Below are 14597 nucleotides of genomic sequence, written 5' to 3' on the forward strand. Positions count from 1 at the left end.
CTGGGTTTCCATTTCCAGCATGCCTGGGCTCACACCAGCTGCATCTGAGGATTTGAGATATGTAGCAATAAACAGGGTGTACATACCCCAGACAGAATATGCTCTTAGTTTGTTGGGGGGGTTTTGTTTTCTTTTTTAATGTTGTGGAGAAATTTTTACCTATGGAAAAACTGGTTTTGAAGTCATCCTATTCAGCTTCTATCTGTATGATAAACTAATGCATTACTCATTTTAAGGAGGAAGATGCAAATCAAGTAATTGAAATAAATGGGTCTAAACTCTTTTCTATGACAAAATTCAGCAATTAAATGCCTGAAAGTGTTTTTCATGAAAATTGCAGTAAGTGGCATGTTAATTTTCTACTTATTAAAGGCATATAATTAACACTGATCTAGCATTTAACTATTTTAATCTTGTTAGATTGTATAGTGTTTTAAAAATATAATAGGAATTTTTCTGGCAAGAAATTTGAACGTGTGTAATTTTTGACCTTTTTAAGCTGCAGATAACCAAGGTCTTTAAAGTCAGTTTAAAAGGTGATTGGAGTAGGAACCATATTTACAGGCTTCTTCACTCTAATCTGTTTTGTTCTGCATGTCCTGAGTATGGTGTTCAACACATGTCTCTTCCAACATGGCAATAATCAGGGATGTACTTGATGTACATGATCAGCCAAACATGACAATAAATACTGCATCAATTTCTTTTTGCAGGAGGTGACAGGGATTATTGTACTGCCAAACAGAGGAGATATGTTAATTGCACACTGATGGCATATTTTTTAAGGATCTATTGATTTCTTTTTTTAAAGTAACCTTCAGTTAGTATGCTTTGGTCTTATAAATAGTAGATGGATATCAATTACACATAACAATATAGTGTGGTGAAAGAGCTTTCTTTCTTTCTTTCTTTCTTTCTTTCTTTCTCTTTCTTTCTTTCTTTCTTTCTTTCTTTCTTTCTTTCTTTCTTTCTTTCTTTCTTTCTTTCTTTCTTTCTTTCTTTCTTTCTTTCTTTCTTTCTTTCTTTCTTTCTTTCTTTCTTTCTTTCTTTCTTTCTTTCTTTCTTTTTCTTTCTTTTTCTTCTTTTTTCCTAGAGTTCTACATATAATTTCTTACTCCTTTAGAAAGTAGAGTTAAAAGATATGAACACAACTGATAGAAAGAATTTAAGGCAGAGCAAAAAGCTTCTATGCTTTTATGAATAAGTCGATAATCTCAGAGGCAAAAAAATGCTAGTTTTATTCCTATTTCTGTTATCCTATTACGTTCCTTTCTCCATGACCTGTAAAAAGTACATAAATAATGTTCTCTAGTATGTAAAAACATCATTCTATTTGCCTAAGGATTATTGATGCAAAATCTGCTAGTGTGAAGAACAATGCTGCTTTGTAAATCTTAGCAACCTTCCATAAAAACAACAGGCCACTCACAAACAGCTGAAATCTAGAGGCAGTATTTCAGAGAGTCAGGCCCCATGCCTTTCCTCTTCAGGCTGCAAGGGAGGCCTTTTAAGGTTGATTCACTTGATAAACTATCAGAGTGTAGGAACTGTAGGATATCCAAGGCATTGTGCTTCCCTTTCTGCCCCTCCTCTCTGACAGGGACAAAAGGAAGTACAGAAACTACAAAGGCAGACTGATGTGTAATGTCTCTTACCTGGAGCCTTTCTAAAAAATAAAAGCCTTGTAATAACATCTGCTAGTGATTAAATCAATTTTTATGCAAAACAAGGAAATTCCCTACTGACACTCTGTAATCTTGAGATGCACTTAAATGTCAGATACTTCTGAGTTTTGCTGAATCTTTATCCACAGTCTTTGTTGGCCTTAGCAAAGGAAATAAAACCACTGTTTTTATTTGTTTAGCGACAAAAGCTCCTTTTCTCTACATCACACTGTATTTTAATTTTAACAGGTCCATATTTGATCAATTTTCTCTGAAGACAGTAATTGCAAAAGCTTACCCTATTCATGTGATCTTGAATTGATGACTCTGCAGTCTTTAAGAATTTTACTTAGCCTTTCTTACATGAAGGCTTGTGTATAATGAATACAGCTTGAGAATTACATGTATAAAGTTTCCCATTGGCAGCAAACACTACTAGAATCTTTCAGCTAATGAAATTCCCAAGATCTATAAAAAACTGTGATTGGTTTTATGTACTATTTCCCAAGGACTTAGTAACAGTTCCCATAATAATTATAGATAAATTCTTATACTTACCTGAAAATTTAGACCTACATTAGGCAAGTTAAGGGTTTCACTAAATTGGGCTGAAAAAAACTACCCTTCCCTAGAACAGGCATGTATTATGTCTATGTCCATCCACTTACAACTATGGTGTAATCACAGCATACTGATAACTGCCTTTAAAATACTATTAGAAGGCAGAACACTACATTTTTTTGCTATTCAAATTACTACTGTTACATTGCAACTACTGTATTGCAGCTGTACTGTATTTCATGGGTAAAGTTTCCAGCTTCCCTATTTAGTATCAGCATTGAGGCATACTAAAACTGAAAATTCAGGTTCTATCAACACCTGGATGATTTTCTGCAGAGTGGAATAGCTATATCTGGGCAGACTTGTTCAGAGAGTTTATCTCTTTCCAAGTTTTCCCACTGAACGGGAAGGTTTCTCTTCCCTCCAAGAAATTAAAACATGTTGCTCAAGTAACATTTCAACACTGTCACTGCCAATCTCCAGCAGAACCTTGGCACTGCATCTCACTCTGGAATCTACCATGCTGTAGACCCTCAGCTAGTCTGAACAGAAGACACAGCAAACTAAGTAATTGCAACTAAATTGAGCAATAATTGCCAACCACCCATTGCTGCCAGTAGTCAGCATCTTGTTTGTGGGCTACATAGCCCGAGGTGAACCTTTAGGCAGCTCATTTTATCACAAACCTGTGATTTAATATGGTTAAGAGTGGTTTGCAATGGATTAATGTTGCTGGAAAATGGATACAGCAGTTTAACTGCTTTGTTTTCTTCTTGAGTCAAGGGAAAAAAAAATTTAACAGTGTGTGACTTCATTAGGGAGGCGCCAGCAGCCCTGACCCCCATGAGAATCTGTCAGTGTTTCAATATGGCATCCCTACTTTTAAGTGTTTATAACAAGGACACTGGGAGCCAAATCCAGAATTACTAAGCAATAAAAATGTTGGGTTTTATTAAGCAGTAAGTTACAGTTGAGTGTGCATTAACGGGTGAGGCACAACTTTCAGGCATGTTCTGAAGGGGTGCCATCATCCAAGAAACATTAAAGAGCAGACTAGTTTTTTTACCCTCATGGGATGAATCTGTATTACAATTCATTTTCTAGTTTACATTTAAGAATGTAAAACATCTGTAGATTACCTAATGGATCCTCCCACCACAGAAACAGTTCTAAGTAGGAGGGAAGATGGGAGGAACATATCAATATTAGGGAAAAGGCAAATATGTTCTCTCTATTTATTGTTGCTCTGATGTGAAACATCAAAGTTCTTTGTATTTAAAACATTTCCTGGACCACATAATTATCTTTCCTCCTCTGAATTGCAGAGCTGGGCTGTTCTCTTAGTTGCTTTCCATGGTCACAGCCATTTTAACTTTTACTTTCTATTGAAATATGTAATGGGAGGAAAATATGGGATTAATTTGTGAAAATTTAGGTCTCAATTTCAACCGCATGATTTTGTCACATAATTCCCACCTATCTACTGGATCAAAGCCTTGGAAGCACCAGCTGACACACCACTTTCTCCAGTAAGCAAATCAAAGGTCTGTGAGAGAACAAACCTCCTGAAAAGTCTCCTCAGGCTGTTCAGAGCAACATGGGATGAATTTTGACACCTGCTTGTTTATGTGCGCCCACTGCATGCCATATTGATTGCAAACAAAAGCACGGTCTCAGGAAGGACAGAAAGACTGGGTGCCACTGAGTTGACACAGGCATCTGCCTAACAAGACTGTCTCCCTGACCCCTTCCTGAGTGGTACCAAGCACCAGTGGCCACCTGCTTCTCAAGAGCTGGGCACTCCCGGTTCCCTAAAACATTGGAATGTACTGGGGCAGTCCTGTTTCATCCTTTTAGGGCTTCATTTTTAAGGAATAGGTGAGAGCAACCCATGCCAAAAGTATACCAACAATAAATAATGTGTCCACAAGTCCACTGCTTTCACTCACTTTCTGTCGTACCTAGGTAACAGAACTGGCACTGGACCAAACAAACCACATAGGAGAGAGTTAGAAGTCATCAAACAAACCTGAAAACACATGTGGAAGGTCTTGTCAAGTTGACAGCTTCAGAAGGCAGGAAACTACATTTACCTGGTTCCTTGCTTGTGCACCTCACAGTGCTTGGGTCTGAAGGTAGTAGGGTCTCAAGGACAGCTGCCAGAGGACTGCAGAATTTGCCATCTTGTTAAAAGGGAGCTTTCCCCTTTCTCATTTCTCACCTTCTCTCTCTTGCTCTTTCCCTAAGACAACTTTGTCTAGCATCCATAAGGAACTGGGCAAACAAAACTTTGTATGAACAAAGTCCTTTCTGCAACACTTTGAGACCCCATAATGCCCTGAGGAGACCTGGGCCCAAGTTCTGTGCAAAGAGGACACCATCAAAGGATGGCCACAGGCCCTCTTTTCATTAACTGTTTAGATGATTTCAATGTGTCACAACATGAATAGCTCGTGTCACACAGGATCTCCTGGGTTTATTGCCAACCACTTACAGTTTTACTCCCAAATTTGCTCCTGGTTGTACTTTTCAAGTATTTTGAGCCCGCCTGCATTGCATTTTTAAGCTCTTTTGCCACTATAAGCAGTATTAATATATAAGCGTTATCTTCAATAGTTCTGCAAAACTGGCCCGATAACAAAATTTTGTGGGCACATATCCAGCACGTTACCAAACACTTACTTAAAAAATGGGCATCTATTTAGCTTGTTAACACATGCTTCTACAGTCACAGCTATTCATTAGAAGTACTTATTGCACTTATGTGTAATACTCATTGAGTATCTCCCTCACTGGGAGATTCAAGAACTCTCTGGATTCAATCCTGTGCCATGTGCTCTAAGATATACTTGAGCAGGGAGGTTGGACCAGATGACCTACTGTCCTCCCTTCCAACCTGAGCCATTCTGTGGTTCTGTGATACTCTTACATCACTGCAGCTTGGAAGAGGAAATCAAACCAAAAAAACTGAGTGACCTTAACACTGAAAACATGGCCTTTATAAATTCAAGTACAGCCAGCATACATCATGTTTCTATGTGCAGAACATATGGAGCTAAAAAACAGCAAGTGTTGTTTTGACAGGAAAAATTTGCATTTCAAAAATTGTTGTATTAGACATTATGGAAGAATATCTTCTGCATTAAAAGAAAGTGTCATTGGTACTAATGTCTCTTTGTCAACTTTCAAAGTGGGATTAATAACATCTGGAGCCATACAAATGCCATTATATTATCAGGAAATACTTAGATGCTACTGCAGTAATCCCTATGAACATATTTCAGGTACAAAAATCCACACTATTTTGACACACTAGCTACTGTTTCCAAGGTTGCAGTCTTTTGGAGTAATTCTAAAAAGACTAATTTTCTCCCTGAAATAATTCCCAGAAGCAGAGTGCTTTGTTTTGTTTTGTTTTATGTGTGGAACCATCAGTTTTAAATAGGTGCACTGCTGGCAAGTATTGCACAAAGCTGCTCTTTTCTTTCACTTCTGAACAGATTCTGATTATAATCTCTTCGCCAAGACTACATCCATGATTACCTTTGAGAAAGTAAAAGAAAAGGACAAAGAACCTGCAAATGTTTCTTTTACTGTGGTAAATCTCATCATAGGAGTTCACATAAGGAATGAAATTCCTGGGAGTTTACACAAGGAATTAATTGCTCAGGTATCTTCCTTCTTCTCTGGCAGTCCCAAGGCCTTCCCAAGTGATTTGCCTGTTGAGTCTCTTTACAAAAATTGTACAAGCTTTTCATTCTAAAGAGGCTTATTTTAGACTGCAGAAACAACTGGAATAAAAACAAGCAAAAACACTCAATGGGAACAAAATGTTCCCTGGTCTGCACTCAATGTCTTTTAGAGCCATCAATCTCTAGTCTAGAGAAAATAAAGCCATCATAGCTTCATAGCTATCTGCAATTGCTGTCATAATCCGGTTTTGAGAGCAGGTATTCAAAAGTCTGAAATTTTATTATAGAGTTCACTTCCATGTGTAATCCAAACAATATCCTGATCATATTGGAGGATAAGAGACCTCTAAAGTCACGCTACTGCAAGCATTTTACCTTCCAGTCTTTGTTTTCTTACTAAGTTTTCATCAATAAAAAACCATTAAAATATTTTAGGCTTGTTTATGAACAATTGCATTTTGCAGTCGAAAAAAGAAGTAGAAAAGTAGAAAAATGTACCTCAGATTTCAACTACAACATACAGTAAAGCCCATTATATAAGAAAGATAATATTTATTAAAAAAGGCAGGGTACAAATTAATTTCATAGAATGCCTCTGTACTAAACTGGCTTTCTTTGTAACAGAAACAGGAAAAAGGAAGAAGTTACTATTCTTTCAGGCTTTGCTGAGAGGCGACAACACCTACTATTTATGAGATCTAAATAAAGGTTAGAGAAGGACTCAGTTGAATGTGGTTCCCTCCCTTCATCTGGATTTATTCTCTTGAAGAGATGTCTTCCTGATGTAACCAGTAAACCTCGAGAATTTTGAAAAAAAGGCAAAGACATGTCTGCTGTTACTCCCTATGCAACTGGATACTGCTTTTTGGGGGGAAAACTGAAAATTGTACTTCATCTGCAAAATTAAGAAATGTTAACCTGTTAATCTCTGTTCTCACGGGAATAATCTTAGATTGCCTTTTGGCCTGGCTTTGCTCATACCTTCCACTCTTACCTGCCAAAGTCAATGTGGTGAACATTTCACTGGTGGAGTTTCTATCATATATCCCCTACCTGTCTGTACAAAACCAGACAACCCGTTTCATTTTTAGTATTAATCAATTTGATTCTGACTAATGCACATGGCATCATCTCTCTTCAGTGTCTGTTACCAATCTTATCACCACACAGCTGAGTTTCTTGCAGTGGGTGTATCAAGCATTGTGACTAATACCTGCCATACACAGTTTATTCTTTAACTGGTCCCCAAAAGGGAAAACTGGGTTTGTAATCTATAATTTTGCTCTCAGAAGATTTTATTCTCAGATATGTTTGGTTTTGTCTTGTGCTGTTTAAGTGTGACTGCCATTTTGTATTCATGTTAAAGATGGGATTCAAAACCAATTGGTTTTGAATTTTTTCTTTTAGTTCCCAATTTTTATATGATAGGCTTCAGGAAAAATCATTCTCTCTGTATATTGTCTAACAGTTCCTAAGATACTGAATATCTTACTAAGTTATTTCTTTAAATGAAGTCTCTGTTTGGGTAGAAGTCTGTTTTATAAAACTGCCAAGAATTAACATGTACATAATATTTAAAACTATGGTGGGCTTTTCTGAATCTCACTTGAGGGAACTGAGCTCTTGATTTTTTTCTAGATGTTCATAAAGGAAGAGAGAGAGAAATTTCTAGAGACTTATTTAGCCCACCTGATTACAGAGAAAAGCTTGGATGCCTAACTGGTCATCAAATGCAGTCAGTAGGATTTAGCTGTCTCTTAGTGTAAACACTGGCTGCACATTTGGACCCTAAAATCAGCATTAATCCTCAGTGTTAGAGGTTGGATCTGCACAGCTGGAAAAATGTTTTCCCAGTTGCCACACGACAGTAAGTGTGTCAGGTTGTCAGGGAAGCAGAGCTAAGGGAGCTGCTGATGGTCTCACTGGGATGTGGGATATCCAGAATGTTTGGTCATAGAGAGAGGACAGCATGGACTGTTTAAAAACTCTGAATTCATTGTGTTTTGTGAAGGAATAAAAAGATGTTTTTAATACTGCTATGGCCACCATTTTTAGTACTAATTAACCACTTGGGAAGAGTACAAGGTGAATAGTAGAATACAGCTGCGAGGCCACTAACAGCTGAAAGAAAATATGACATTTTTCTCACAGTAAAGAGAAAACCTTTTCTGAATCTAGGGGTAAACCCTGTTATTTCCTCTCAGCTTTAAAAAATGATAAAGCAGTAATCAAAATAATGTTTCCCATTTTCCTATTTTGTGTTGTTATAGACCTTTGTATATAAAATACAATTCTTATAATGAAGCATAAAAATACAGTTATAATTTCATGGAGGTAAGGATTGCTGAGTAAATTGTACTTTGTGGGAAGCAGTGGCACATTTAGAAGTTGCGCAGTGCAGTGATTGAGAGCAAGGAGCAGAAGCACTTTGCTTGCCAGAATATGAAAGCACTTCTTTTTAAGAATTCTCTTTTGAAAATATTTATACATTATTATGGTATCTTTAGTATTTACATATGGCAGGCCTTTGTCATTCCTCACAAATGAGTCATCGTTTCCCTTATATTGCAATATACCTGAGCCACATGACTCTGATAAAATCGCACATATTGCAAGTGGTAAATCCACATAATTTTTACAAGGAAGAGCAATGACTTTTCTTAACAGCTTTTAGAAACTTTGTTTAAACTTACTTTCCTAGCATTTTCAAAAATTCTTACAAAATAGATTTTACATAATACATAAATTATAAAGTTGCATCTCATTATCTTTGCTGACTTTATTTTAAAATCTAAAGGTGCTGTTCATTTTATGCTACCTAATCTTAATTAATAACCCAGATGAAAATGCTATCTCGTACAAACAAGTTCTTGAGTGGAAATGTGCCGGGTTCCAATTAAAGGAGGTTCTGAAGCACCCCCTATTGATATGGAAACATATGAAATTTGCATTTGGATGTAAACTGCTGTCGCTCAGGCAAATCTGTATCATGGATGCTGAGACATTTCTCCTATTTGAATGCCGGCAATGAAACACTGACCTGCTGACTGAAGTGACTGCAGCAGTTGCCATTCTGAGCCTGACGTGAACAATGTAATGAGTTTTTATCAGGTCTCTGCAAGTGAAAAACATTCATTGTCTCTTGTGATTTTTATAATTTTTTTCGTGTTGTTCTTTCCATTTTTTGTTCTGTTTTTATTTACTATATTATTAAACATTACCCTTGAGGCAGGCAAGATTACAGTTAGGTACTGTACAGATGGCAAAAGGAGGAAAGGACTGCTTACACAAACCTGCTAAAGGTCACCAGCCCACTCAAAGAGCAGGGAGTAACATTCCAGTTGCCTGTGATTCTGTGTGCTATTTCTTACATGAATAGTATGACTACATTTATCTTGTTGAGTAATGGATGACTAAATACAGGAACTAATAGTGCCAATGATGAGCTTCTCGCCTCAGAAAGGCAACTGAGCAACTTAGGCCAGAAAAATCAGATTTGAGGGGAGATATTTTGAAAACAAATGTCACATTAGATCAGAAACTGGAGATTTTATTCTTGAAAGGCACCTCGATGACTTAAGAGCATAGTTATTAAAACAGTCCTGTGCTTGTTGAGCATTTTCTTCCTTATGAACCTGTAGCAAGTAAATCCAGCACATGCAGGTAACATTTTGGTCAGCATGAGAGGCTCTGTTTGACTCTGATCTGCAGAGGGAGTAAAGACCCTGGCTGGTACAGCACTGGTTGTTCATCTAAAGATGACCACACACACACCAACCCCCACACTCCTCTCTCCCCATCTGAAAGCCACTGGATGAGTCCCTGGAGTATCAGCCAGCATCACACATCGACAGCAAAAGGAACTGTGGGGAGAGGGTGAGCCCTGCCAGCACTGCAGATCAGATGGTATATGCTGTATTTTGTACTGACACATTCATTTTGCATGAAACTAATTTAATTTGTACAAAAATGTGTATGAGGAATCCCTTCAAGGGGAAACACAGAAGTGTTTATCTTGATGAAATTTCTGTTTCCAGAAAAATCAGATTTTGTAACAAGATGTAAAACTGAAACCAAAGAGATTCTAATTTTGAAAACAATCACCAAGCAAAAACTCCTTAAGTTGAAAAAACCTGTAAGTCAAACTAATCTTCCCATCTGGATGTACAGTAATCCAAGAGGAGAATAAGAAAGTTATTGTGTTAGTTTTTCAATGTTTTTCTTGTGTTTAGTGTGATATTTCACAACTGTCTGGGGCCTCCTTCCTCAGTGCATTGGGAAACATCCACTGCAATATTAGATTCTGTTTAGAAAAAAAAATTATGGTTTGCCAGAAATGTTAGATTTCTCTAACACAGGAAGTTGGCTACTTGAGTAGCTCAGTTTTCAGCCATTGACAAATTGATCTACAGATGACAGACAGCCCTCTTTGGCCACTGGAAATCATGCTTCAGCCAAATTAGAAGGTCTACTGACATGTGGGCTAGTGCTGCTTAGAAATTCCAGTTTTTACAGACAGGGACTGATGTGGAAAACACTCAGCATCCCCCATTGTGCAGACAGAAGAGACAGCTGCCAAAAGAGACAGCAGCCATCAACTCAGATCCCAAGCAAGACTCAACCCTGCTTTTCTGATGAGCAGAAAGGCAACTTTCCTCTCTACACCTTACTCCTAAACCACCATCATTAAACTAAACTACTGTCTTCAATTGTTTTAACCACGTATGAATTAAATAAATAGGTCCTGTTCACCACTGAATGACCAACAAAAATCAAAGCCATAACACCACCCTGGCTTTCTGGACATTACTGTGATAAGCTAGCCCCTCATTCAAGGTCGACTGCTCACCTCTGTTTAGACTGTCTCTGCTTAGCTGGTACTGAAATCTTTTGCTGATGCTCACTAACAACAATATCTCCAAATATGACATGGGCCAGTGTGGTTAGTGTTTTGAAGTATGGTGGTTTTCCCACTGTAATATTGCTTTCTGAGAGAAAGCTCTATCCTGAGTTCACCTCCCTTCTCAACATGGAGATTCAACATTGTTTGATCACACATTTATTTTTATCTGGTGACTGTACAGAAGGGATTAAAAAAGCTATTGTAATAACACAGAAGGCTGGAATAAGATTAAAAGTGTGTCATTCCCATGGAAAGGATGTTAATCCAGTATCAAAAAGTGTTTAGGTTGTGATATCTTTGGAAGCTTACGGATGTCACCTTACAATGGTGTGATAGCTATGAGTGGTCTGACTGAAACTAAACAAAGATGAAATTCAATGTCATCCTGATCCTGCTTATCCTTTACACATTATATCACACTAAAGCAGGGAATTTCAAAACAGTAGATTGCTATAATCCCAATGGAAAATCAAGGATGGAGAATTTCCTGTCCTTTGATATTTAAAATCAGAAATGCTGATGTTTTCTTTCAACTTACTTTTATTGGTTTTACATAATACTTGAAACAATACATAAAATAAATATTTTATAATTTTGTTCCTGAACATTTTCACAAAATAAACACAAGATAGTGCAACCTTGTCTTCTCTGTTGGCCTTCACCACAAGTGTCCAGGACATGAGTATCTCCACTCACCAGCCAGCTACATAAAGGATTAATATGATATTTTAAAAGGGAAAATTGGGAGCGTGCAAGGATGGCTTGAGAAGAGATAATGGGGAAAGTATGCTGCTAGAGGGTTCTCCAACAATCTTTGCCAAAACCACAAGGCACAGTGAAAATTCAAGGCTTCTTTTAAAAAGTGTTCAGCCCTTCATAGCTAGGACAAGCACAGCACAGTAGTCACAAAAGTATATCTCCATGGCTTTTTCTAACCATGTTTGAAAATTTTGTCTAACCATTGTTTCAAATCCTGGCAACTCATATCTTACCTCTGGGGGACCTGATATCTGTCACTCAGCAAAAAGGAACAAACTATCTTACCTCACCTCCTGCAGAGATTACTAACAAAGAACACCAATAGCCTTTATACCAAAACATTGATACTTTCAGAGTCTGCCAGAAACACTCTTTATCCCATCATCATCACAATAAACTAGCTTTACTCCCAAAGAGAGAGCATCATCAAGCCTTCAAAGAAATGCATGTTGTTGGCCAGTCACATCAGTGATCTTTGCTTCCAGAACACTAAAATTACCAGATATCTTGACCTCCTTCTAAACGAGAAGAGGTTAACATATTTTTAAACCTCTTTACACCATATTAAAAAAAAAAGAAAGAAAAATGTTTTGCCTAGAATACAGGATGTAAATGAATAAATGTGAATTTAGTGTGAACAAGGTACAGCCTCAGTTCTTTAGTTCACAATGTTTACCTAGCCTTCTGAAGGGTAAACCAAGTAACTGACAGCAACAGCTCCAGATTACACAAGAGGTGGAGACCAGAAGATCAGACCAGTCATTGGACAGAATTTAGAATAAGGACCTGAATAAAGAATTTAAATTCATGTTTTTGTGGAAAGTACTTTCAAATATAATCACAAATTAATACTTTGCTATATAGTCCTTTTACATCAGTTTTTTGGATCTGATCAGTGCTTCCATTAAAGACAAAGTATTGTCTGGAAAATAGTAATCTGCACAGATTTAGTAAAGCATAATTGTTTTCTGAACTTCACAGTTCGGACATTAAGGTGTTGTCTATCTTAGCAAATACCAGGGACAGTTCTTTACAGCCTACTGGCACAAAGCAGTTAACATCAATCATATTAAATTTTGTGTAGTCTCTAAAGCAGCCCACAGTGACAAATGGAGTCAGACTAAGTCCACCCTGGATGAAATTACTGTGAATCAAATCAAACCCCACAGATTAGCACAGTCCTCACAATTGCTAACAGACAGCAATGCCCTGAAACTAACTGTATTACTGTGAAACTTCTTATCCTAGTAAGCCTGGCAAGAAAGCCAAGCTCAGAGCCTCCCTTTCTCTGTTTGCAGTGTGAGGTTTCTCTGTTTAATTACCTCACAGAGATGTTGGGAGGCCCACCTACATAATGTTTGCAAAGTAATGTTTGCAGAGCAGTGTATGGCACATGAAAAAGCAGGGAAGCCAGCCAGGCACTGAGGTGGAGATGGAACAGGCGATAGAGCTCTGGGTTCCTGTGCTTCTGTTCGCTCCTCTGGGAGCTTTTGCACTGTGGCTGCAGACATTTAGGTAGCACAGCCCTGCAATTAATTAATTATTTCCTTGGTGTAAAGCATATTAAGGGCCCCTGTGTAAGACTACTGTTTACAGACAGCTTACAAGTGGCTGCTGTTTTCTGCTTCATGTTACATCCTGGCATGGCTGCTGCCCTTGTACAAGAGTGGCATGGATTTTCCATGTAGTTACCTGACCTTGGACAGTTTTAGCTCCTAAGGAAACTGCTTAGGAAATATATGTGAAAACAGCATTGTTAAGGGAAACATTGTTACTGGGTTGTAACAGTCCTTGCCAGTGACTGCTGCAGTGATGTTTATGCACGTGTGCGGGGGAATTCACTGCAGGCTCCCAGCAATCCAGACCCATCTAGCGTGAATGGTGCCTGTTCAAGCAGGACACAATATTGCTACTGTTGCAGACAGCTGGGAGGAAGTCTTAGAGAGGCATCATAGTCCACTGACTGCACACTTCTGTCTGACAGCTTTCAAAAAGACCAGCAAGAAAAATCTCTGCCTATTAAACAGTGGCAAACCCTGCTCCTCCCTGGGTAACCGTGAGAGCTGAGAGACAAAAAATCAGTTGCCTTAACCATTCCCTCCAGAAAACAAAAATATCCTACAATTTAAAATTCCATTTTACCTTGCCTATATTGGCTCAAATGCATTAAAAGGGCTGAAATTGCAGAAAGCTGGCCTGTGGTTTTTGAATCCTGAGAGTCTAAGAAGGCAGACATCTGTAGCTGTAATCTCCATGTATCTCCTGCTCAGGCCATTTGGCTCAATTACTCTCAGAATAAGCTCGCCTGTTGCTGGCATTCGTGCACTTGCAAAATGCTCTCAGCATAGGAGCAAAGACTGGTCCAAATCCAATCTGAAAGAATGCAGTGCAGGAGGTGTGAGCTGTCCCCCCTGGTTTCATTACTACTCACGCTGTTATTTCTTGTTATTTGTTGTTACAGATGTTATTTCTTGTTACAGATGCTGTGATGTACAACTCCTGTGCTTTAAAACCAGTAAGCATGGCCAGGTTACTCTCCAGGAAATTAGCAACTCCTGGCATTTAAATCCATGGTACCATTTCCATTAGGTAGGGACTCATGAAAGCCCAAGTGATTTTAGCTGGCAGGAGAGTGGTACCTCATAGACAAGTTTGAAGGTGGAAATCACCGTAGAATTACACTCAGGGTTACAGCAAGGAACAAGAAGGAGAAGCCTCTCTTTATAGCCAAGTGCTTGGAAGAAGGATTTATTACTCCTCTGAGAGTTTAGGACAATGCCAGCTGTTGATGGCAGTTAACATGGCACAAAAGAGAGGCTAAATTTACACTGGATTTAACACTGCAGAATTGACAGAATTGCAGAAATATGAATTTAGCTTGACTTGCTCTGAATAGTGTCTGTAAAATTTGACCCATACTCTAGAAAACATTTCATTTACCCAGCTTGCTTTCTCTGTATCTGTTCTTATAGTGTTAACCATTACACTTGGCATTTACATAATCCTTCTACCCTGAAA

General features: G+C 38.1%; 1 protein-coding gene across 4 annotated transcripts in view; it reads right to left on the reverse strand.

The window, feature by feature from the left end:
* PDE7B (phosphodiesterase 7B) overlaps window positions 1-14597 on the reverse strand; it is a 170587-nt gene that overhangs the window by 118789 nt on the left and 37201 nt on the right. For 2 of the 4 annotated variants that reach the window (XM_038131289.1, XM_038131288.1), the window contains exon 2: window positions 8958-9032. The exons of the other annotated variants lie outside the window; for them this stretch is intronic. In XM_038131289.1, the coding sequence (XP_037987217.1) occupies window positions 8958-9032 (75 nt within the window). The remainder of the gene's footprint in view (window positions 1-8957; window positions 9033-14597) is intronic. 4 annotated transcript variants of the gene reach the window in all.

The sequence above is a fragment of the Motacilla alba genome, chromosome 3 (genome assembly GCF_015832195.1).
Source record: "Motacilla alba alba isolate MOTALB_02 chromosome 3, Motacilla_alba_V1.0_pri, whole genome shotgun sequence".
NCBI lineage: Eukaryota > Metazoa > Chordata > Aves > Passeriformes > Motacillidae > Motacilla > Motacilla alba.